Genomic DNA, 25,996 nt, shown 5'->3' on the forward strand with positions numbered 1-25,996 from the left:
TTTAAGCAATAAAAAAATAAATAAATAAATAAATAAATAAATTGTGGGCTCTGAAGTGTGAGTGGCCCTGAGGAAAGAGTGGGGAGAGGTGCAGTTTAAGGTCTAGTGACCCAAGATCTAGGATGCTAGGTCAGTCAGGGCTGTAAATGCTAAACAAGGAATGTGGGCTTTATTTAGCAGGCAACAGGGCGTTTGTTCATGATATGTGATCCTATACTTAAGGCAAATGAAAAAAAATTAAGGTATCGATCTGAGTAAACTTTTAGGAATGTTGACAAAATAGTCAGATGTCTAGTTATAATACCTAATTTATTTAGTTACACATGCATGTTTAAAATAACATTATATACAACAATACAGTAATACAAAATATTGCTTTTTCCCTCCATTCACATTTCAAGTAAAAATTTTATTCAAGCTCTCTACATGCATCTTAGGTGTCAATGTCTTCATCATCATCTAGAGCCACAGTCCTGAAGCGCATCTCCCTCACTGCGTTTAAGTTGCTTGGGAGGCAGCGTTTTAAAACACTTGAACGACAGTGTCATTGGGAAGTCTGACCCAAGCCATGACTTAGGACAGTCCCGCCCCAACTGATCATGGAGGTGCATGTTTGTGATCCTTACAACAAACTACGTACTCACTTATTGCTTTTGAAATTGCTCTTTAAAAGGCTGGTGTACAAAACTTTACTCTTATAATAATGAGGGAATATCCCCTGGAATAGTTACCAGATTCCTTGCCTCCCCTCCTTTAACTCATGCGATAGGAGGAGCTGCTAACCGTGCCTGGGCTAAAATAAGAGGAGAAACCAGAGGTAGAGCAGTTGTGGAGTGGACCGCGCCTGGTTATGGGTGTGTCTGTGAGTAAAGTGTGTTTTGGGAACAGAAAAGGAAAGAGCTCTGGGTCGGGTTTTTTGGGGTGAGAAGGAAGGCATGACAAAAGGTGGGAGTGGACATCAAGGACTTGGAGAAAGGCAGTGAGGGGTGTCCTGCAGGCAAGCAGGTGGCCGAGAGGACGGCCTCCCCAGGGAGTGATGGAGGAGGGAGCAAGGACCCAGAGTCACTGGCCAGGAGTGTGTGGCCGCGGACAACACTAAGACACAGTCCTGGTCTGGTTGGGGAGGAGTGGCCCGCCCATGTTAGGACTGGGAAAAAATTACACCATCTTGAGGGAAAAGCTACATGCAGATGTCCTGGGGAGACACTGTGGATTAGAAAAGGGGAGGCGGGTCCACCTAGACTTTGCAGGCCCCCCGCCCCCCAACAGGTTCCTTGCTCACTCCCATAATTGGCAGCTGATGAGTTGTCATTATTTGCTTCCTAGACTGCAAGGAGAGAGGGCGGCATGTGTGTCCTGGGTCTGCAGCTGTATCCGCAGCCAGCAGAACAGGCACAAAACAGGCCTCAGGAAACATGTGCTGAAGAAGGAGAGGAGGGAAAACTGAAGAGGGAGAAAGGAAGAAGGAGGTGCCAGCAGCCTAAGTGAGGGACTTGCAAGGACAGCAGGAGACAGGTCAGAAAGGCACGGCCAGGACCTCAGAGGGCAACTGGCATCAAGGCCCCGGGGGAGAAACTGAAAGGAAATGGACCGACTGCATTTGAGGAAAAGGTGCCCCTGGGACTGTGGGTGTGATCCCAACAGCCTGGTCTCAGCAGGAGGAATGTCACCTGCACCGTCTCCAGCAAAGGCACTGGGGCTGGGGAGCTGAAGACGGTGGGGCTGGGACTGGCCTCTGGTCTCGGACCTGCGCACTGACGACGACAGTGTGAGTGTCTGGGCGCTCTGGGCTTTGATAAGCATCTGAATACTAATAAAGGTTTATGTGCTTGTTTGAGTGGATCATGAGTAGCAGGTCTCCAATTACATTTCTGAAAAGCCTGGGCTTTTCCAATAAAAAGGAATGAAAATATTCACTTCCCAATTCAGAGACTTTAAGGCAGTGATTCTCAAGTGCGGTCTCTGGAGCAACAGGGGCGGCATCTGGGAATCTGTTAAAAATTCAAAGTCTCAGGCTCCACCCCAGACCGACTAAGTCCCGCTAAAACCCTGGGCGTGAACAAGTTCCCCAGGGGCCCCAATGCCTGTGAAAGTTTCAGAATGACTTTAAGGTAATGGATGACATGGAGTTAATTTGCGTGTGTGTGTGTGTGGAAAGAGCTTACACTGTATTTTTTGAAATTAAATACACTGGGGAAACATTGGTTAATGAGATTACACAGGTTTCGGTGTGTAATTCCATGCTGCGTCATCTGTGTCCCGCACTGTGTGCTCACCACCGAGAGCCAGATCTCCTTCACCCTTTATCTGACCCCCGTCACCCTTCACATAGGTACTAAACTTAGGGATTTTGGTCTTAGAGAGGATTTTATGAATTTGACCCCAAAGCCAAGGGAAATAAAAGCAAAAATAAATAAATGGGACTATTTCAAACTAAAAAGCTTCTGCCCAGCAAAAGAAACCATCAAAAAACAAAAAGGCAGTTGAACGAATGGGAGAAGATATTTGCAAACAGCTCCAACAGGGGTTAATATCCAAAATATATAAAGAACTCAAACAACTCCACACCAAAAAGACAAATAATCCAATTAAAAATGGGCAGAGGACCTGAACAGACACTTCTCCCAAGAAGACATACAAGTAGTCAACAGATATATGAAAAGATGATCAACTGCACTATTAGGGAAATGCAAATCAAAACTACAACGAGATACTCACATCTGTTAGAATGGCTATCATCAACAAGACAAGGAGAGGATGTGGAGAAAAAGGAACCCTCATTCACTGATGGTGGGAATGTAAACTGGTACAGCCACTATGGAAAATAGTATGGAGGTTCCTCAAAAAATTAAGATTGGAGTTACTATATGACTCAGCAACCCCTCTTCTGGGTATTTCCCGAAAAGCTTTAAAACATTTATTCTTAAAGATACATGCAACCCTATGTTCACTGCATTATTCATGGTGGCCAAGAAATGGAAACAAGCAAGTGTCCTGCGATAGAGGACTGGGTAAAGATGTGGCACATACACACAATGGAACACTCCTCAGCCATAAGAAAAGATGAAATAGTCATTTGCGACAACATGGATGGACCCTGAGAACATCATGCTAAGCAAGTAAGTCAGACAAAGTCAAGAACCATGATTTCACTCGTGAGATATACAACTGAAAGCAACAAATGAACAACAAGACAAACAAAAACTCTAAGACACACACAAAATTATGATGGTTTCCAGAAGGAAAGGGGGATGTGTTTCATTTTAAAGCCACAACCCCCTAATTTTTCTTAAGCACGGACATCTGCTATACTAGTCTTTAGCGAGTACCAACCAGCAGCACTTGAGAACAGCCAACAGCTGGCAGTAGAGCGGAGCAGTGGGAAGAGGGTGGTCTTGCCACCGGACTTGATCCCTGGCTGGGAGACCTTGGAGAAATGCCTTTACCTCTTAAGCCTGTCTCCTCACTTACAACATGGGAAAAGTACCATGAATATTGCCACACGGGTCAGGTGAGATGGTGCTTGACACACAGTACGCACTGTTATGCTGGTTATCATCGTCAGCATTACAGTAGAGCTCAGGAGCCCATCACCGCATGGCATTAGCTCAATAGCTAGCTATGTTTCCCCAAGGCCAGGACTTTGAATCACATGCAGAGACTAACTTCAATGGTCTTATTGGTAGTTCCTAAGAATCCACAGGTCCCCTACCCCTGCAGAGCCCGGGGCTGAGACGATCCGTGGCCTCCTCTAAGCCTTACCCTGTGCAGAGAGACTTGCCACCATTCAGCCTCAGACAGCAAGGTGCCACCTCTTAGTGTCAACCAGGGCTTAGCACCAAGTGTCTGGTCTTGAGTGAGCAAACGGAGCGGCACAGCAATGGGTCCTGAGGGGCTCTGGAAGGCAGATGCTGAAAAAGGGTGAGGTCAGAGGTCACAGAAGGATGGAGCCCTCTCCTTGAAGGTCTCCCTAAGGGTTAGGAAAACCTGATGACTTCCAGGAGGACTTTGGAAGGACAGGGTGTTGAATAACAGGCTCAAGAGGTCATTTTGAGTCAAAAATACCAGCACACATTTTTGATGGAACTTCCAACTTTTATCTCCTCTGTAGAATGGGAGCTCCAAGTGGCCCGGGAGTTGGTTTTCCTGCTTCCTGTGTCCTTGCACCACGCCTGGCACTTAGTAGACATTAACATGCTTCTGAGAGCGTGAGCACTTGCTAAACCAGTGGTTTTGTCATCCAAAGGAACAAAGGTTACTCTTTGCCAAACCTCAGGTCGGGGAGGAGCACTGGGACTCTGGTGAGCCCACGAGGCTCGGCCCTGCTCAGAGCCACCCATGTTAGTTGGCGGCCCAGGTGCTCCTCAGCTAGAGCCTTTTTCACGAGGTGAGCGGCATGTGGGACTCTTACTGTGACGCAGGCAAAGGCCAGCTTGGAATCATTTAGGGGTGAGCCCAAAGGTACATTCAAGACAGGGACCCTGGCGCTTGCTCCTTGGCAAATCCTGGCTCCCTTCACGCTGAGCTTAAGCCCACTCTTCCTAGGCATCGTGCCCACCCCAGAGGGCCCAGCTGCCCAGCCTGTGCTCCTGTAGGTGCCGGTGGTGTCGGGGGGTAGGTGGGGTGGATGCATTATCACCCTGAGGCAGGGGCTTGTTTATTCCAGATGAGATCCAACACCCTGCCTGTGCCTGACTAGGTGGTTTGATGTTTGCACAAAATTACGAAGGCAGAAACACCACCCTGTGTGACAGGCAAGATAGCTTCTGCCTCTGAACATAAATGCCCCCAGACCTTTGCTGCCACTGGTCCCTCCAATGCCCTCCATGGCCATTTCCACATGTCCCAAAGCCATCGTACCGAACTTCCTACTAGGAGCCAACCCCAATCCTCCCTACGCAGAGGCCTCCTCAGTGCCACAGTGCTCACAGAGTGACTGTCAGTGCGGGTCTGAGTTGCAACCTTGAAGGGTTTTGCTGGGATTTACATCCACTCAGCTAATGGCCAGAGACCTTGATCAGCATTTACAAATTTTCTAATTATGCCCTCCACCATTTTAAGTTTGTATCAGTTACACAATAGAAATGCCCTCTACTTTGTGGGGGTTATTACAGTTGCTAAAAGTGGCGATGGTTTGTCCTTCAGAAGGATGCTGGGAAATATGGAAGGCCTGAGTGCTAATGGGGACTATCCCACAGCAGGGCAAGGACTCGCCCTTTTCCTGGGCCCGAGGAGCTTGTCCCTGCAAAAGAGGGAGTGTCTTTTAGTTCTATTAGTTTAGGACTCCATTTGGAGAGAATACACAAAATGACCAAGATTTACTAAGGACATATTCTCCAGAACTCAGTGGTCCTTGGCACACACAATCATAGAGCAGCCTGGCAGCATTTTACCAAGGGCCTTCTGAGTGCATGCAACAAAAGCTCACTTTAGACTGATTTCAAAAAGCCAAAATTCATTCTCAGGCTGCCTGAGGGGTTAATGGAGTCCACAGCAAGGCTCTCGAGCTGGATCCAGACCCCAGCAAGTCCTCAGGGCTCCCAGGGCAGCTGCTTTTCAGACCCCTTTCTCTCTGTATTTCTACTTCTAAACCGCTCTGCCTGTCCATGCAGTGCTGGCTAAAGTGTCCTACCTAACTTTTAAGATGGTGTCCGGTATCCCTTATTCCCCCTGCAAAATTCTTAAGATAAAGAATTTTCTTGGGCATGTTTGGATCAGGAGTTCAACCCTGGTCCAATTGACTGCTATGTGGGAGAGGAGAGGGAAAGGTCAGTGTATGTGAACATGGTCCCCACTCCTGTCAGAGTGAGGGCAGGGTCCGGGTGAGCCAGGCAGGCACCCCAAACGAAGTCATTAGAGTGAGGTCAGCCACTTCAGGTGCTTAGCTATCAGTACTTCAATGAAACAGCAAAGTATGTAACTTTCTACGATTCAGTGACCTTCCCCTCCAAATTCCTACTGAACTAGTCAAAGTTTCAGTTCCGTAAATTACTTACATTTCATAAAGCTCTACTGAATACTGAAGCCAAGTAGAAAGCTACAGAGTATTGCTTCCTGTTTATTGCTCTTCACTGGACTGGGTTCACATTTGCTTCTTACTTTTATCAAATCTTTCAGGAGTGATAAGGATAGATCAAGTTGCAAAAGCTATCACTTTCTCACTAACTATTTTCCTAACAATATGCATTGATCTCAACAACATAAGGATGGATATTTAACTAATTCCTTGAACCTATAAAAACCCTGCCAGGCAATCATTTCTTTTTTTTTAAATCCTCACCCAAGGATATTTTTCCATTGATTTTTAGAGAGTGGAGGAGAGAGGGAAAGATAGAGAGAAATATTGATGTGATAGAAACACATAGATTGGTTGTCTCCTGCACGAGCCTGACCAGGGCCTGGGCCGGGGAGGAGCCTACAACCAAGGTACGCATCCTTGACAGGAATCGAACCCGGGTGCTCTACCTACTGAGCCAAACGGGCTGGGGCGGGAATCACATTTTGTGGGCGCACTGCACACAGTCTGAAACACAGTGGGTAATCAAGATAAGTACAAGGATCTACTTTAGGTCACATATTAAATCTGGCAAATATTTCAGGTCACATTCTGCTTCTGTCCCATGGCAGGTGGGGCAGACAAAGTAACCGAGTCTCAAACTTGCTATTCTTCCTAGAAGAACCCTACAACTACTAACATCCTTAGCTCAGAAGCACAAAATGTACACAAAGAATTGATCAGATGGTATCTTAATGAAAAGCACTAATTTAAATAGCCTAGAGCTTCACAGAAATTGTTACTCCAAAACATGCAGAGGCAGCAAGAGTCACCTAAAACCACACTTTATCCTATGACCTTTATGTTGCTTTTCTTTAATTTAAAGATTGAAGCAAAGTGAAACGGATGGAGATATTTTGTTAAAAGAACAAAATGAGTTAGTCACAGAACATACACCTCATAAAACATTAGGTCTAAGTCCAGTAGTGGCTCATATTCTGGGTTTTTGTAAAGCAAATGGAAATATTTGGAAGAATCAACAATTTTAATAAGAGCTATAAATGCCCTGAAAGCAGAAAGTTGACACAATTTTAAATATAATTCAGATATATATTTAAAATCAAACACAATTAAATAGAATATGGTTTAAGTACATGAATACTTCAGCTCTAGAAGAATAACAGAGGTGGTACATAGTACCAAAAACTTATACACAGCCTTCTTGCTTCTTCTGTTGATGAAAGAGTGTGCCTCTCTCTATACAATCAAATATTGCAGTGGAATAAATTCTCTATTCATTCAAGACTTTCTCAAGGACAGAGGTGATTAATAATTACATATATTTATATATATCTTTTAAATCTTTTTTTGTGGTTTTTTTTTTTTTGCAAAGTCTAAGCACAAGCAGTCACACCTAAGAACACTCTTTCCTCTCAGTCTTATGTGGTGGGAACCACTGCATCGCCTGGCCAGCGGAGTGCGTTCGCCAATGCGGCAGCCCAACAGCAGACCCAGAAGCCAACGGAGCAGAAGTGCAGCGAGGCAGTCTCTTACTGTCCTAGAGACAGGCAGGAGGGAGGCCACCCGCTGCATACTTTCCAGCTCAGAGCAAAGAAAGAGGAGACAATTAAAAGTGAGTGCTTTTCCTCCCCCCAGACCCTGCCCTCTCACCTTCTTAAAAAAAAACACCATACAATCCAGCAATAAACATTGCTCAAGGTCCCACAGGGGGACACTGGAGTGACCGTTATGATGTTTTCTGAAGGGAAGTTAGATGACCTGGAGCACGGAACTCTAGCGGAGAAGTCCTAATGCTCACAGCACAGGAGATGCGCCCTGTGGCTAGCGGGGGAGAGACCGGCTGTAAGTATACTGCATCTCAGGAGCCATTAAAATGTGAAAATTGGATAGTGTCGCCAAAAGGAAGGACAATGTCACTTGGACTTGACCTGTGACATATCAGCTTCCTTCCAAACCAATGCCTTTGTGCAGGCAGACTACACAGTGAGCCTCGCCCCGTGCCACTGAGGAACAGGGTCTGAGCACCGCACCGCCACCCTGGCTGCCCGGCTCTCTTGGAGGGCTGACTCCCACTTGTTTCAAGAGGCCAAAGCAAAGCACCTCTGGTACCCACTTTACGATGCCGTTAAGGGTGGGCGACCACTACAGAATGTGCATCAACTACCAGCTCTACGCTTACCTGCCTGCCACAGTATGTGGTCCCTGTCTGTTCCAGTGGACTAAAACTCTCTCATAAATGGGTTATTGCCATTAGAAAACTACTAATGTTCTAGTAATGTAAACAATACCACTTTGTCTCTTTATGACTTTCGCTTGTGAACATCTTGTGCAGCAAATACGTCTACGTGTCACTCTGCTTATGGTGGAAGTCCAGGATTGTCTGCCACTCTGCTGGGAACAACAGCTGATACATCAGAGAAAAGAAACACAGAGCTTTGTTTTCATTGGCCGTGTTAGAAATCCAACCAAAGGAAAAACGTTCTTATTTTTCAAAAGCAGATTTCCTTTATCTCAGGGATTGAGTCATAGCTGAAAAAAAGAAAAAGAAAAAGGTCAGGTACATTTCTATAACCAGGGATAAAGGATGTTACAGACTAAGGAAGAAGGGAACCAACACTTAGTGAATGTTTACTACACACCAGTTCCAACTACCACCCGTGAGGTAAAACACTACAATTATCTTTATTTACAAATGTGTGAATGAAAGTTTAAAGAGGTTAAGTAACTTATCCTAAGGTTACTACATAACAAGGACTGGCACCCAGAATTGCTTTTATCTTTCCGTTTTGGCAATAGATATTAGAACAAAATATCTACTTTCTGACAGACTAATTCTGCCTCTAGGAATGAACCCAAAAGCATACTCCTAAGAGAGGGCAAGGACTTACATATACAGACTCTCATTAGAATATTGTTTGTAACAGGGAAAAACCCAAAACAACCTAAATGACCAGGCACAGCGGATTCATTAAGTGAAGGAAGAACCACGATATGAAAGTCAAATGCCCTCGGAAGAAAAAATGACCACACTTGTGAGGCCGAGTGCCTGTTTGCTCGCAGGACTGGGAGGAGACAAACATCACAGAAGACATCATGGTCCGTGTTATTTGTGAGATGGGACATCCACACAGGAAACAATTCGGTAATGCTTGTAAGGCAGTTTATGTTCAATGCCAAGTACTCTTTCGGCAAATGCAGAGTAGCAGATTCAAAGCAGAGAGGTAGCAACACAGGATAAAGAGGACTTCTCACGTTCATAAAATCATGGAATGAGAGAAGGGGATCTTAAGAGATTTTTCTTGTCCAATTTCTCTGATTTCTGGTGAGAAAATAAGAGACTGGAAAAGGATAGTAATTTGCAAAAGGCCACACGTACTGACTGAAATGCGCTCCTGGTGAACCAGTGCTGCTGGCCGTGTGCTTTCCCACCAGGCACTGCTGGTCCAACCATACAATTATTTTCGTTGCTACTTCATAACTGTAATGTTGCTACTGTTATGAATCGTAATGTAAATATCTGATACGCAGGATGGTCTAGGCGACCCGTGAAAGGGTTGTTCAACCGCCAAAGGGGTCGCGACCCCACAGGTTGAGAACCGCTGAACTAGACTATTTAAATCACTTATGTTTAATATAATTATTAGTATGATTTAGTTTAAATCTACCATTTTACTATTTATTTTCTATTTGTCCCATTGATTCTTCCTTTTCCTCCTTTTTCCTGAGTTCTTTTGTATTCAGTATTTTTTATATAGTTTGTTTGCTACAGATTGTGTTTCTCCTGATTATGAGTCAAGTTTTTCTGCTTCCTTGCATGCCTGGTAATTTTTTGTGTGTGCCTGGTAATTTTTGATGGGATGTCAGACATTGTATTTTTACACTGTTAAGTGCTGAATTTTGTTGTTCATTTAAGGAGGGTTGGCCTTTGTTCTGGCATGCAGCTGTTACTTACAGAGCAGTTTGATCCTTCCAAAAACTGCTTTTAAGCTTGGTTAAGGTGCTTTATTCTAGGGCTAAATTAGCTCAAATAGTAAGGCATGTTTCCGAGGACACTCCCCAATGACTTGTGTATTACAAGATCTGTCCACAACGGTTAGTAGAAACGTCAACTATTCCTAGCCCCATGTTCCAGGAGTTGTTTAGCATGCTAATTTCCGGTATTCTTTCCCTGGCCATGGACATTTTCACCCAACACATGTACACAACCAAGGCTTGAAGAGACCTCTCTAAATATCTTTGGAGCCTTCTTTCTGTGTAGCTCCTTTTCTGGTATCCTGTTCTATGACTTCTAGCCACCCTGGCTTGGGCTCTCCAGTTCAGTTTATGACTCACCAATTCAGCAAGACTATGAACTCCGTTAGGTTTTCCCCTACCTGCACTTTAGAAATTGCTTCTGAGAAGTGAGCTATGGATCACCTCAATGTTATCCTTCTTTTAAGGATTACAGCCCTCTCCTTCCTGTTGCCCAATATCTGGAGATAGTTGTTTCGTTTAGTTTGCCAGTTCTCTAGTTGTTTATGATGAGAGGGTAATTCCTGTAGTAATTCATCCTTCAAAGGCAGAAGCAGAGGCTCTTTTATGTCTTTTTTAAAATACATAGAACCTGGAATCTAATGCTTTTCAGTTTTAAACAAGCTACATCAGAACAAAAATCATCCTTACCTTCGTAGACTTCTCTAATGGTTGATCATATTGCGCCTGCTGCATAACATCACTAACTATCATTTTAGCAATCTTCCAAGCTAGCTCTTCTTGGGCCTAAAAGAAATAATTGAAACTGTTGATAACAGTTATTTATTAAAAGAATCAAGACATACATTTCAGTGCTCTAAACACAATTGTATATGCATATAATTTCTACCTGTTTAGATAAGCACACTGCCATGTCTGAAAGAACGTGGGCCACCCTCTGGCTATGATATATATATATTTTTTTTAAATAGCTGCCTCCTGCACACTCCCTACTGGGGATGTGCCCGCAACCAAGGTACATGCCCTTGACCGGAATCGAACCTGAGACTCTTGAGTCCGCAGGCTGACGCTCTATCCACTGAGCCAAACCGGTTAGGGCTGGCTATGATATATTAATATGCTACTCATTGTCTTCCAAAATCAGCTACCGGTACCTGACATGACACAATCTTCATGTTAGTTCTCAAAACAAAAACATTTTTCTTTCTCTACTCCCATCTCTCAATGTACTTTACTATTCAAGAAGGAGGCCTCCATTCCTGAAAGTAAAAATGACAGTGAGAAAGGAAGCTTTTGTGTCTACACTGATTACTGATGCCTGCTGTTTGATAGAAACTTAATTACAAGGTTATCTGTCAGTGGCCAGAATCTCTGGGCTGAAGATACCTCCATAGCCTCCACCAGGCAATTACGAGTTGTTAAGAAGGCCCACCCTTTCTTGTTACGTTCTGGGTAAGGGAGTAATGATGTGCCACGCTGGCTCAACATGGCAACTAAAGAAAGAGAAATCTTGAAACCTTAATTAGACAAGGTGCTGCTTACAAACGGGAATCTCTTTACATTAAAAGTAGAATTTACCTCATCAGTATTTCCTTGCACCCATTTCTTCATAGCTTGTGAGAACATGGATCCTAGTAAACAAAGCCAAAGATGAATGTAGATTTCATGCATAATTTGACATTAAAAATGCTGTTAGTTACAAGCTACTTCCAGACATGGTGGACATTCTTTTTTTTTTTTTTTTTGGTACAATCTTCTCTAAAACATTAAGGAATACTGCTATTGACAGAAACTGATTATGATGTCTCCATAATAGAGTATTTAACTGTCAAACATCATGTTTTGAAAACCTGTTTCTGAGTACTGGATTTTTCTTCTATTTGATACAAGAAACTTTCATGTGGTGTTAGATTTGTAGCAAACTAAAAGAGCAAAAGCAAACCATGGCTTAGATTTAATTCTGGGTAAGAATCTAGGAGATATAATCTACTTGTTTATGTAAGCAAACCTTCCCGAGCAACTACTATGCAAAAGGGCTTCAAGTGTAGATTATGCTGCCACATGCTGTATAAATTAGCTGAGTAAGTGGAGTTTTAAATAGTCATCCTCTGTCCAAGTCATAGTACACCTCAACTTCCTAGTAGACACACAAGCCTATCTCCAACTGTACTCAGATGCTGAAAAATCACCAAGGCAGTAGGTTAGCCTCTCTCTCCATGAATGAAATACACAGCTTACCCTTTCATTAATACAAATAGGTTCAAGTCCTAACTTTGCCTTAAACCAAGTGGTTGGTAGATTATTTCTTAGGCAAGGTCCTGATTAATTCAAGGACTGGGATAGAGCTATACATAGCATTCATGAAAAATACAAAACCTGATTCTTTGCCCTTAAGGATTTGTATTTCTAGCTAAAAGTTTGAATATTGTGTAGTTAAATTTTGTGGTCAAGCAGAGTCAGCAGAGCCACAACATCACATGCTCTGCCTGGTGTCTCAGATGGCTGTCACTTACCCAGTGCATCCTCTCCTCAGGCTCCCCCGCAGTCGCACTGTTGACAAGCTCCTACTTGCTAACACTCTCCCCTTTACTTTTACTCCCCACACCTCTGACTCTCCTCTGCGTATTCCCTCCTCTTTAACCTGGGCTTCTCCAGGATCCCATTCCCAGCCTTCTTTTCTCCCTCTTTGCTCGGTGGGGCATCTCATCCCCTCCTGTGTGTTTACCTTCCTTCAAAATGCAAATAACTAAAACTGGTCCTTAGGTTTCAAACCCATGCTTACAAATTCTCCTAAATGCATCCCAAACTTAACATGTTCTGAATGGAGCTCATCTGTCTCCCACCTACTTTTTCTCATCCTCCACCTCAGAAATTAACTTAATCCTCTATTGAAAATTAACATAATTGTTCATCCAGGGAACCCATGTTTAAAAACTCAACCTACCTCTCTCATTTACTCTCCATATGAAGTCTGTCACCAAATTCTACCTTAAATGCAGTCTCTTAAATTCCACCCTGGAAGTCTTATAAATCTGATCTTCTTTCTAATTCCTGCTACTACTATCAACCTTCAAATCCTCTTTTTTTTCTATCTACATTATTAGCTAAACCCACTACCTGACTGGTTTCTCTAATACCAGTCTTTCCTCAACTCCAATTCATTCCTATACTACTACTAGAAAAATGTATCTAGTCAGTATTCTGCTTAGAAATCCCTGATGCCTATATGACAGGAATCGGGTTTCTCAATATGACATGCAAGGGCTTTCGCAATATAAGACAGCTTCCTCTCCCACCACTGCATCCAACACCAGGAACAGCCACTCCAGGGACCACATGTTCACAACATCCTTTAGAATTCCTTCTTGATACACTTTCACATTTCAAAGTACCTTGCTTGCCCCACAAGCAAAGTTGTCATACTCTCAGAAGCCTCCGAGATAGACCCTTCTCAAATTCAACCCTGTCCTCTGTGCCCTATTATCAGAGTTTCAAAACCCAAACTGGCCCAGCCAGTGTGGCTCAATGGTTGAGCATCGATCCAGGAAGCAAGAGGTTACCAGTTCAATTTCTGTTCTATTCCCGGTCAGGGCACAAGCCCCGGTTTGGGGCTTGATACCCAGTAGGGGGGCGTGCAGGAGGCAGCCGATCTATGAAGTTTCTCTTTTATGGATCTTTCTATCCCTCTCCCATCCTCTCTCTATAAAAAGTCAATTAAAAAATATTTTTTAAAAAACAAACTGCAAATTGAACCTACAGACTGGCAAATAATGAACACTCTTTGCAGCAGCCCTCAGCAAAGAAGGAGAAGAGGGAGAAGGGGGGCCAAATTGCAAACTGTTGTCAAAATGGTATTCTGAACCAAAGCTGGAGTTGCTTTTAATCTGCCATGTGATCCCTAACAAGTTACAATTTCCCTCACTCTCGACTTCTTCGTATATAGATTAAGGAGGTGGTATCCACAGATATATCATCTAAGATTTGCATGAGCTTGAAAAATGCTAAGAAATCTCTACTGTACTGGGGTCTGAGAAGGGAGAGTGTGGCTCTGTGAATATTCTCAGAATAAGAATGTAATCTGAATAAAAAAATTTAGTGTCCATGTCAGTTTTAAAAATGATTTTTAAATTAAATAATTAAAATAAATATGAGAGAAAATCTCTACCAACTCTTCTAGATTAATTAATCCAATCAACAAATATGTAATGAGTGCCTACCATGTGCAAGGGTTAATTTTTGAATCAGGGAATACAGTGTCAAATATGATAGACAAAATCCCTACTTTCAGAAAGGCAATATTCTAGTCATGAAAGAGAAAGAGACTATAAAACAAGTATGCAAGAAATGAGAAAGTTAGCTTCAGCGCTCTCCCTCTCGGGAGCATGCGGCACCTTTCCTCGCCCCTCCTTTTTCAAACCCTTCTCTCTCCCAAGCTCCAAGGGCCCTTTGTTTGCCTCTGTAACTTGTTTCCTGAACCCATTTCTTCTACAATTCACTTCTTCTATCTCTGTGACTTTCTAAATAAACTTTCTCTTATAAAAATAAGTTCAGACAGTGACTAAGAAAATGAAGAAGTGGTATGTGCATGGTCTGAACGATTTAGTTCATTTGGGCTGGGGAGTCCTCTCTGAAGGGAGAATACTGCGATGAGAAGGCTCCAGGCGTTGTGAAAGCCATGGAAGGACTTTCATGGCCAGGAAACAGCTGTGTGGAGGCCCTAACAGGGAAGGGACTTCAGAGAAAGCTTAGTCAGTGAAAGGAAGAGAGGTGAAAGGTAGCCAGGGGATACCGATAGGTTACAGCAAAGAGTTGATAGGAAGCCATGGGCGAAGAGTTGGGTGGGTGATTAAGCAGCAAAACATGCCGGTTAAGAAAATTCAAAAAGTAAAGGAAAAGGCTATAAAGAAAAGTAAAAGGTACCTCCCTCTCCTCATGCTATACTTTTGAGTGTATTCTTTTAAAAATACCATACACAACATCACCTAGAATCTAGGTCCTAGATGTACTCTAACCAAATCATCAAGACCTAAGTACAACTACGAGTTTACAAGAAATACAGGAGAGAAAGGAATAAACTAAATAATGCAACAACAACAAAAAATCCAGAAGGTTAGGCATTTTATAGGAAAACTAGCGTAATAGACTTAGCAGTCAAGGTCACAAAAAAACGGGAGTAAACTAGATTAAAATAAACCGACATTACTGGTACATCCTCTTGTTTATATCTTTGGCATCTACAGTGTCTGCACACAGGAATCATTTAAGTGCCTTCTGAGTCAATTAACTGAATCTGCAGGCTCCTACATTACATAATTTACTTGCCCCAAAAAAACCACAACACATCACTTAAAGAGACATCTAAACAACTAAAGGAAGCACCAGGCATACAGACTTATTTTGTCAACTGCAGACATGACTATTCATTGTTCTACATAGGCATGTCTCAAATTAATAATGCAAGTAACTCAATGGATGGGCTTGCTGTTGGAGATACAATCCTGTTGCCTCTACCTTCACATATAACCCAAATTTGGCCATTCTTCCACTACCGAATCCACCACCACCACCACCATGCCTTATGTAGACCATAAGTAGGGCAGCAACATTCCCTACTTCTCCTCTTAAACTCCTACACTCTACTTTCCAAACATCTGTTAGAACATAAATCACATCATGGTCCTGCCCTGCTCGAACTTGCAATATGTCCCCTGCACTTTAAAGTCCCCACCATGGTTTGTGGTAACCCTCTGACCTCATTTGCCTTCTGTCGCCTGTCCTTTTCCTCACTCCTCTTCAGGTCAAGGGTCCTGAAGTAAAGGTTTAATATTAAGTATAAAAACAGCACAAACCTTTTGATTTCTTTACATCAGGTTCAGGCTCAGATTCTCGGATGAACTGCCCCACATCACTGACTCTTCCAAATGTCATCTTCCTATGTAAGTATGAGAAGAATATAATTTCTAACAATTAACTTTAAATTAAAAAGAAAAAAACAAATTTTAAGTATCTCATGTTATTCCAAGTGAGGCTTATTTTAAATAGAAAGCAAAAGAAACTTTAATTCAACACAATTTTATTCAAAATCCTAAAAAGGTTTATGAAACATGCCGAGTTAACAGGTAATTCACATTTCTAAAATTCAAACAGAAGAGAAAAGGCACAAGAATAGCCAAGGTAACTTTGTAAAAGAAGAGATAAAAAGGTAGGACAAAATGTCTTATAAAACTAGAGTAATACATAATTACTAGTATATTACTATGCTATAAAGCTATAGTAAAAAAGCAAAATTAAAAGGCAAAGCACACAGTAAAAGGTCTTATTTTTAAGAGATTACCAATGTATATATATATAAAGAGCTAGGGGCCATCACCTCCAAAACAACCGAACGGATGACCGAACAGGCTGAGTGGGATGACCAGGCCGGCAGGGGGGTTAGTGAGGAACAACCAAACGACTGAGCAGCAGGCTGCATGGGGTGACCAGGCTGGCAGGGGGGCTAGTGAAGGACGACCAAATGAATGAACAGCAGGCTGCATGGGGCGACCAGGCCGGCAGTGGGGGCAGTGAGGGGCAACCAGGCCGGCAGAGGGGGCACTTGGGGGCAAGAGGCCAGTAGGGGGAGCAGTTAGGGGCAATCAGGTCGGCAGGCAGAGGTGGTTAGGGGCGATCAGGCAGGCAGGCAGGTGTGCAGTTAAAAGCCAGTGGTCCTGGATTGTGAGAGGGATGTCCAACTGCCTAAACCGGCAGTTAAACATCTCCCAAGGGGTCCCGGATTGGAGAGGGTGCAGGCTGGGCTGAGGGGACACCCCCCCTCATGCACGAATTTCGTGCACCAGGCCTCTAGTAATTAATATTCATAAACATACAGAATTCCAACAAGTCATTATGAAATCATCCAACAGTCCAGCTGGTGTGGCTCATGGTTGAGCATCGACTGCAATTTGATTCCCGGTTGGGGCAGATTGTGGGCTAGATCCCAAGTAGGGGGCGTGCAGGAGGCAGCCGATCAATGATTCTCTCTCATCATTGGTGTTTCTATCTTTCTCTCCCTCTCCCATCCTTTCTGAAATCAATAAAAATATATTTCAAAAAAATCACCCAACAGAAAAATGTGAAAATGAGATAAAGAGTCAATGCACAGAAGAAACACCTCAACAACCAACAAACATACCAAAAGAAGCTCTATTACTCTGACCAGTTTGGCTCAGTGGATCTTGGGGGCAAGAGGCCAGTAGGGGGAGCAGTTAGGGGCAATCAGGTCGGCAGGCAGAGGTGGTTAGGGGCGATCAGGCAGGCAGGCAGGTGTGCAGTTAAAAGCCAGTGGTCCTGGATTGTGAGAGGGATGTCCAACTGCCTAAACCGGCAGTTAAACATCTCCCAAGGGGTCCCGGATTGGAGAGGGTGCAGGCTGGGCTGAGGGGACACCCCCCCTCATGCACGAATTTCGTGCACCAGGCCTCTAGTAATTAATATTCATAAACATACAGAATTCCAACAAGTCATTATGAAATCATCCAACAGTCCAGCTGGTGTGGCTCATGGTTGAGCATCGACTGCAATTTGATTCCCGGTTGGGGCAGATTGTGGGCTAGATCCCAAGTAGGGGGCGTGCAGGAGGCAGCCGATCAATGATTCTCTCTCATCATTGGTGTTTCTATCTTTCTCTCCCTCTCCCATCCTTTCTGAAATCAATAAAAATATATTTCAAAAAAATCACCCAACAGAAAAATGTGAAAATGAGATAAAGAGTCAATGCACAGAAGAAACACCTCAACAACCAACAAACATACCAAAAGAAGCTCTATTACTCTGACCAGTTTGGCTCAGTGGATAGAGCATCGGACTGCGGACTGAAAGGTCCCAGGTTCGATTCCGGTCAAGGTCATGAACCTTGGTTGCTGGCACAACCCCGGTGGGGAGTGTGCAGGAGGCAGCTGATCGATGTATCTCTCTCATTGATGTTTCTAACTCTCTAGCCCTCTCCCTTCCTCTCTTTAAAAAATCAATTAAAATATATTAAAAAAAATAAAGAAGCTCTATCTCATGAGCAATAATACAAGATTGGTAAAAAAATGTAAAGTTTGATATTATTTAGCGTTGACATAGATGTGGGGAAAATTAGTACCTTTATTAATGACTGATAAAAATGTAAAGTGTACAGGTACTTTTAATGGTAAATTAGTAAGATCTATTAAAATTTCAAATCTGCTTTTTGGTACAAGGAAGTATATAAAAGGAAGTGCTTTGCTATACTGGGTATAAACGTGAAAAATAAAAACAACTGAAACAATATCAAAATGACCAAATAGTGGCACAACACATTATGTGGAATATTTTGTCACAGTTATAAGCTATAATTAAAATTACACATAGAAACTATGACACAGTTAAAATGAGGTAAATCTATAAAACTCACTATGAATGAAAGCACAAGATACATACAGTGTAATATTAACTACAAAAAATAAGCAAACAAAAAAAGTACACTATAACAATGAGTAGGAAGAAGAGAAAATAAGGATAGGTGTGTGATCAAAGAGACATTAGCCTTATCTATCAATTAATTTTTATAAGACACTAGAGGCCTGATGCATGAAATTCGTGCAAGAGTAGGCCTTCGCAGCCACAGCGGCTGCCTGAATCCCTCCCTTGCAGCCACGGTAGCTGCCTCGGTCCTGCAGCTTCATCCGGAAGGTCGTCCAGTCTAATTAGCATATTATGCTTTTATTATTACAGATTAATATATTTGTACTTAAAAGTTAATTCAAAAAAGAAAAACAGATTTTATGATGTCTCTATATTATCTCCTTTCAGGCAAAGTGGATCTTATTTTAGAGACAGCCTCCCAATAAGTCATCACTTCATATATAAGCTTCACTATCCCAACTGCTACAATTTGTTTGCCTTGATAGAAATTTCAGGAAGCTGCTGAAATCATAAAATTAAAACAAACACTGGAAACTATCTTTAAAGATGGGAGAAAAATTATTTCTACTATGACCATTTTATTAATTAGAAAAAAAAGAGAACTCATGGGCCTGGACAACAGTGAACAGTGTGGTGATTGCAGGGGTGGGAGGTGGAGGTGGAAGAGGGCATAGAGGGGATAAATGGTGATGGAAAAGAATGAAAGTTAAAAATAAAATAAAATTCACAAAAAATTATATTTTACACACAGAAACACCTATGAAAGCAAAACATCTTGCAATTGATACTTTCTTAAGCAAGGTTTTAAACAAATGAGCCAACCATTCCTTAAGAATAAATATCTTTGGAAATTAACTCATCTAGGCTTATTGTCCACCATTTCCTAAAAGAAATAAAGATTACTACAATGCCGACACAACTGAGGTGTGCTTTCCAAAACCAATGTGATCCAAGGACCTTTCACTTACCTCAAGTACCTTTCAGACTCCTTCGTCTCCCAACTATCATTGTTACTTTCAGATAAAAACAATTAATCATGTTGAAATCCCTTTTTTATGGCACTGCTAGGCCTGGGGTTGGGGTGGAGTAATGAAGCCTTTGCACAGGCTTATGTGTTAATCAAGCCATCTTTAGGGAAGAGGAATGACTTTATGATTTGATCTGTGGTAAAGTTTAATAAGTGGCATATCCTATGAATCACTATCTTTTTGTTGTAGAATGAAATAAACCAAGTTAATTCTAAAATACAAAGGAACAATTTTATTCCATTTTCCAAGTATTAGTTATACAGTCCATATAAATGACATTGGCATCTTTGTACTGTATTTTTCTTTTTGCTTTTAAGACAGAAATTTTGAAATCGCTAACATATGAACGAGACAGCCCAAAACATACCACACAAACATCACACCTAATCAATATCGCCTACGGTGATGGAATAATGATATAATATTTGTGGAGTGCTTACTGATACTAGGCCGTGTACTAAATTCTTTTATGTGTGATCTCATTTAATACCCTCAATAACCCAATGAAGTAGTAATATTATCCTCACTTTATAGATGAAAAACTGAAACACAAACAGATGAAGTAGCTTGGCAATAAGTGGCTGAGACAAGACTAAAACCCAGGAAGTCATTCCTAAGCCTTCACTCTTACCATGTTCCACTGCATATTATATGTAAACGTTCTGGGCGCATAATAATAGATTAAAATAGTTTATATTAAAATGCAAAAAGATGCAAAATTTAATATACTTGATAAAATTCTAGACATGTGCCAAGCTTACCCTGCATACGTCCGTTGATATAAAGATTCTGGATCCAGACTTGCAGCATCCACAATTATTGCTTCATCAAAATTTTTCAGAATTTTAACACTAGCTTTTTTCATACTGGACTACAACAGAAATTGTAAAATTAGTGGTATATTATTTAGGAATCAAATCACTCCTGGGTTTGGAATATGACAGATTGGTACAAATCTTCAGCGTTTGAAATATATGTAATTTTCATTCAACCCATCATTACTGTGATGAAACAGCAATGATTCTGAAATGTAACATCAATATATAACTACAGGGGGAGTGCAATATTAAAATGCACACCATATGCATTCACATGCCAAATGTTTTTCTCAAGTTCCCACAAATGTGCTGCCTTATAGCATTATGTTCCCATTGGTGCAAAACTCCCATCCACCCATGCATATGCATCTTGACTAATACATGTGAAGCTCAACTTTTACAAGATAAGCCTGAATACTTTTGATTCTGTGAGGCCATGTGACAAAAGAGAAGCTGAAGTTAACTTTCTAAATTAACCAGTTAAATAAGTGTAATAAGTTCCCCTCCACCATTCTATGTCCCCACTCCTAACTCCCACATAAAAAGCAAGTCAAAATGGATAGACCTATGAAATACAGAGCCATGGTTTGACCCACAAATTCCACTTCTAAAAATTCAATTACAGATGCACATGCAAAATGACTTATATACAAGATTATTCACTGCAGCATTGTTTAAAATAACGAAAGACAGAAACACCCCTAATATCCACAACTAAGGTATAGGTTAAAATAATAAAATAAATAATTGAACAGATACTTACAAACATTCTTTGGGGGTGAAGGTGAGGAAAGAGCTCTTTTTTTGTAGCCAAAAGGGCACAGAATTAAAAAGAAAAGAGCCCTATCCGGTTTGACTCGGTGGATAGAGTGCCGGCCCTCTGATTGAAAGGGTCCTAGGTTCGATTCTAGTCAAGGGCACATTCTTTTTTTTTTTTTTAAATATATTTTATTGATTTTACAGTGAGGAAGGGAGAGGGATAGAGAGTTAGAAACATCGATGAGAGACAAACATCAATCAGCTGCCTCCTGCACACCTCCCACTGGGGATGTGCCCACAACCAAGGTACATGCCCTTGACCGGAATCGAACCTGGGACCCTTCAGTCCGCAGGTTGATGCTCTGTCCACTGAGTCAGACCCGTCAGGGCAAGGGCACATACTTTAGTTGCAGGTTCCTTGGCCCTGGTCAGGGTGCAGGTAGGAGGCAACCAATCAATGTGTCTCTCTCACATTGATGTTTCTGTCTCCCCTCTCCCTAAAAAATCAATGAAAAAATATCCTGGAATAGGATTAACAGCAACAACAAAAAAATAAAATAAGAAAAGAGGCAACAGAATGAAGGAGTGGGAATACTTCTATGAGGCCATTGTTACTCAGATTCCCAAACCAGACCAATCTCTGGAGTTTAGACCCAAAATCCTCAATAAAATACTAGCAAACAAAATCCAGAAACATACAGAAATAATTATACACCACAACCAAGTGGGATTTATCCCAGGAATGCAAGCTTGGTTTAATAACTGGTAATCAATTAACGTTTCAAGAGTAAAAACCAAAAGCCTGCATAATCATCTCAGCTAATACAGAAAGAGCATTTGACAAAACCCAACATACTTTCCTTTTTTTTTTTTTTAATCTTCACCTGAGGCCTTAGCTGGGTTGGCTCAGTGGATAGAGCACCGGTCTGTGGACTGAAGGGTCCGGGGTTCGTTTCCGCTCAAGGGCACATGCCCGGGTTGTGGGCTCAATCCCTAGTATGGGGCATACAGGAGGCAACCGATCAATGATTCTCTCATATCATTGATGTTTCTATCTCTCTTTCCCTCTCCCTTCCTCCTGAAATCAATAAAAAAATATTAAAAAAAAAATCTTTACCTGAGGATATTTTTCCATTGATTTTTAGAGAGAGTGGAAGGGAGGGGGCAATGTGAGAGAGACACATCGATCGGTTGCCTCCTGCACACCCCCCAAACAAGGCTGGGGACCAAACCTGCAACCAAGTTATGAGTCTTTGACCGGAATTAAACCTGGGTCCCTTCAGTCTGTGGGCCAACACTCTATCCAGAGTCAAACTGTCTAGGGCTCAACATAGTTCCTTGATAAAAGAACATTCAACAAATTAGGAATAGTAGAGTACTTCCTCAACTTCATAAAGAGCATTTATTTATAAAAAACCCACTCTGAACATCTTACTATATGATAAAAAAATGAAAGCTTTCCCCCTGGAAGTTCCAGCCGGAGCAATTAGGCAAGAACAGGAAATAATAGGCACCAAAGTGGATAGAAAGAAAACTTTCTATTCACAAATGATGTGATCTTATATACAGAAAATCCTAAATAATCCACAAGAAAACTATTAGAGCTAACATGAATTTAGTAAAGTTGAAGGTAGATGACACACAAAAAGCAGTTATAGTGCTATGTATTATCAATGATGAACCAAAAAATGAGATTAGCCTAGCTGATGGGCGCAGTGGTTAGAGCACTGGCCTGAACACTGAAGGGTTGAGGGTTTGATTCCCAGTTGAGGGCATGTACCAGGGTTTCAGGTTTGATCCCCAGCCCCACAGTTGGGGCACATGCAGGAGGCAATCAATCTATGTCTCTCTGACATTAATGTCTCTCTCCCTCCCTTTCACTCTTTCTAACAAGCAATGAAAAAAAAAAATCCTCAGGTTAGGATTAAAAAAAGAAAAAGAAGTAGTACAAAATGGCAGTCACAAAATAGTCATGGGGATGTAAAGTACAGCATAGGGAATATAGTCGATAATACTGCAATAACTCTGTACAGTGCTAGGTGGGCACTTGAAATATCAGGGAGATCACTTTGTAAAGTATATGACTGTCTAATCCACTCTGCTGTACACCTGAAACTAATATAAAATAATATTGATGTAAACCGTAATTGAAAAATTAAATAAAAACCAATCCTATTTGTAATAGCATCAAAAAGAAAAAAATTCTTAGGAATAAACTGATCGAAGAAGGAGGTATACAACTTATACACTGAAAACTATAAATGTTGCTGAAAGGAATTAAGGACAGCCTAAATTAGACAGAATGTCATTCCATATTCATGGACTGGAAGACTTACAATTGTTGAGATGACAATACTCCCAAAGCAATCTACAGATTCAGTGTAATCCTGATCAAAATGGAAAAGCTGATTCCAAAATTTACATTTGAAATTGCAAGGAACTCAGAATAACCAAAACAATCTTACAAATGATAAAAACGAAGTTGAAGGACAAATACTTCCCGATTTCAAAACTTACAAAGCCATTGTAATCAAAACAATATAGTACTGGCAAAGGGGTAGACATATATGTAGGTTGATAGAGTAGAAATGAGAGTCCAGAAATACACTCATATATCTAGTTAAATGACTTTCGACAAGTATGCTAAAACCATTCAATAATGAAAGAATAGTTTTTTTCAATAAATGATATTGGGAAAACTGGATATCCACATGCAAAAGAATAAAGTTGGACCCCACCTCACATAATATGTAGAACTAACTCAAAATGGATCAGAGGCCTAAAACTTAGAAGAAAAGATAAGTGGCCATGGGAAGTGACTGCTCAAAGGAACGAGGTTTCCATTTGGGATGATGAAAAAGTCTGGAACCAGATAGTGGTGATGACTGCATAACACTGTGAACATTCAAAATGTCACTGAATGGCTAAGTTATGTTAAATGAATTTTACCGCAACAAAAAAAATTACTTGCATTTCTATACACTTATAATATGAATATGAAATTAAGAAAACAATTCCATTTATAATAGCATCAAAAAAATAAAATATTTAGGAATGCATTTTTAAAAATACAAAACTTACACTTGAAAAGTATAAAATATTGCTGAAAGAAATTAAAAAAGATTTGAGTAAGTGAAAAGAAATCCATGTTCATGGATGTTCAAAATATTTAATATTGTTAAGATGGCAATACCCCAAATTAATCTATGGAGTCAATGCAATCTCGATCAGAATCCTGACTGGCTTCTTCATAGAAATGGACAAGCTGATCCTAAAATTCAAATGGAAACAGGAGGATTCCAAATAGTCAAAGCAATCTTGAAAAAGAAGTTGGAGGAATTTCACTTCCTGATTTCAAAAGCTATTACAAAGCAACAGTAATTAAGGCAGAATTAAACAGTTATCAACGAATTCAGCAATTCTATTCCTATGTATATACACAAGAGAAATGAAAACATATATCCATACAAAAATTTGTACAGTAATATATATATATATAAAAAAGCCTAAGTGACCATTATGACTGGACGACTGGCCGGTAGCTATGACGTACACTGACCACCAGGGGGCAGACGCTCAATGCAGGAGCTGCCCCCTGGTGGTCAGTGCACACTCACAGCCAACCTCCCATGCTCCCCACCCCACCCCACCCCGGGCTGGCTGGTTGGCCCCGATCGCCAGCCAGGCCAAGGGACCCACCTGTGCACGAATTCGTGCACCAGGCCTCTAGTTATTCATAATAGCCAAAGGTAGAAACAACCCAAATGTTCATCAACTGATGGATAAACAAAATGTGGCTGTGTCTGTATGATGGACTATAGTATGATTTAGCCATAATAACGAATAAATTTTTTTACAAGCTTAATAGGGTTAAACCTTTAAAATATTATGCTAAGAAAAAACCCACATTATGCTAAGTAAAAGAAGCTAGTCACAAAAGACCACATGTCATTTGGGTCCATTTATATGAAATATCCAGAATAAGCAAACCAATGGCACAGAAAGCAGAGTGGCAGTAGCCTGCAGAAATGGGAGATTTGGAGGGTGACAGTTTAAGGATACAAGGTTTTTTCCAGGGTGAAAACCATGTTCTAAAATGGATTGTGGTGACAGTTAAGCAAGTCTGTGAATATACTAAATGCCATAGAATTATACAATTTAAATGGGTGAATTGTATGGTATATGAATTATCCTATATAATAATAGAGAAACATGGTAATTAACTGTAACTTTGCTAACCTTCCCATTGGCTAATCAGCGAGATATGCAAATTAATTGCCAATCAAGATGGCAGCCGGCAGCCAGGCAGCTTGAAGCGAACAGGAGGCTTCCTTGCTTCACTGATGGAGGAAGCCACCGTTCCCCGCCTGCCGCTGCCGGCCTCTGAGCTTGCAGTTTAAGAAACATTGTTGCAATTATAGAAGCTAAAAAAAACCCAGAAACCTGCTTTCAGCAAGCCAGGCCTCAGAGCTGGAGTTGAAACAGTGTTTCGATTATAGAACCCAAACAAACCAGATACCTGCTTTCAGCAGCCGAGGTCTCAGAGCTGGAGCCAAGCCTCAGAGAGAAAGCCGGCTCTCAGTTCCAGTGACAGCCATAGAAGGTAAATAAATCCCAGAATAAAAGAAAAAAGAAAAAAAGGAGAGGTTGGGAGCTTCAGTCCCCCGCCAGCCTGAAAATGGCCCTCAGCCCCTCACCCAGACTGGCCAGGCACCACAGTGGGGACCCCCACCCTGATCCAGGACACCCTTCAGGGCAAACCAGCCGGCCCCCACCAGTGCACCAGGCCTCTATCCTATATAGTAAAAGGGTAATATGCCTCCCAGCACCGGAATCAGCAGAGCCGCGAGGCTTCCCGAACCCGGGATCAGTAGAGCCACGAGGCCTCATGCCCTGGGATCAGCGGAGCCGCGAGGCCTCCTGGCCCCTGGAGCAGCATGACAGGGGGCAGAGCCCAAACCCCCTGATCGCCCTGC

General features: G+C 41.8%; 2 protein-coding genes across 2 annotated transcripts in view; both read right to left on the bottom strand.

The window, feature by feature from the left end:
* ULK2 (unc-51 like autophagy activating kinase 2) overlaps positions 1-4,855 on the bottom strand; it is a 110,854-nt gene extending 105,999 nt beyond the window's left edge. Inside the window, exons 1-2 of the mRNA XM_014542812.1 lie at positions 4,795-4,855; positions 3,763-3,911 (exon numbers count right to left, since the gene is read on the bottom strand). Coding sequence (XP_014398298.1) covers positions 3,763-3,911; positions 4,795-4,855 — 210 coding nt within the window. The remainder of the gene's footprint in view (positions 1-3,762; positions 3,912-4,794) is intronic.
* Positions 4,856-7,084: 2,229 nt separating this feature from the next.
* AKAP10 (A kinase (PRKA) anchor protein 10) overlaps positions 7,085-25,996 on the bottom strand; it is a gene marked incomplete at its 5' end in the record, with an annotated part of 73,784 nt that continues 54,872 nt past the window's right edge. The window contains 5 exons of the mRNA XM_005870188.2: positions 7,085-8,545; positions 10,679-10,774; positions 11,567-11,619; positions 15,838-15,920; positions 20,205-20,314. Coding sequence (XP_005870250.1) covers positions 8,540-8,545; positions 10,679-10,774; positions 11,567-11,619; positions 15,838-15,920; positions 20,205-20,314 — 348 coding nt within the window. The remainder of the gene's footprint in view (positions 8,546-10,678; positions 10,775-11,566; positions 11,620-15,837; positions 15,921-20,204; positions 20,315-25,996) is intronic.

The sequence above is a fragment of the Myotis brandtii genome, unplaced genomic scaffold (genome assembly GCF_000412655.1).
Source record: "Myotis brandtii unplaced genomic scaffold, ASM41265v1 scaffold314, whole genome shotgun sequence".
In the NCBI taxonomy this organism is placed as follows: Eukaryota; Metazoa; Chordata; class Mammalia; order Chiroptera; family Vespertilionidae; genus Myotis; species Myotis brandtii.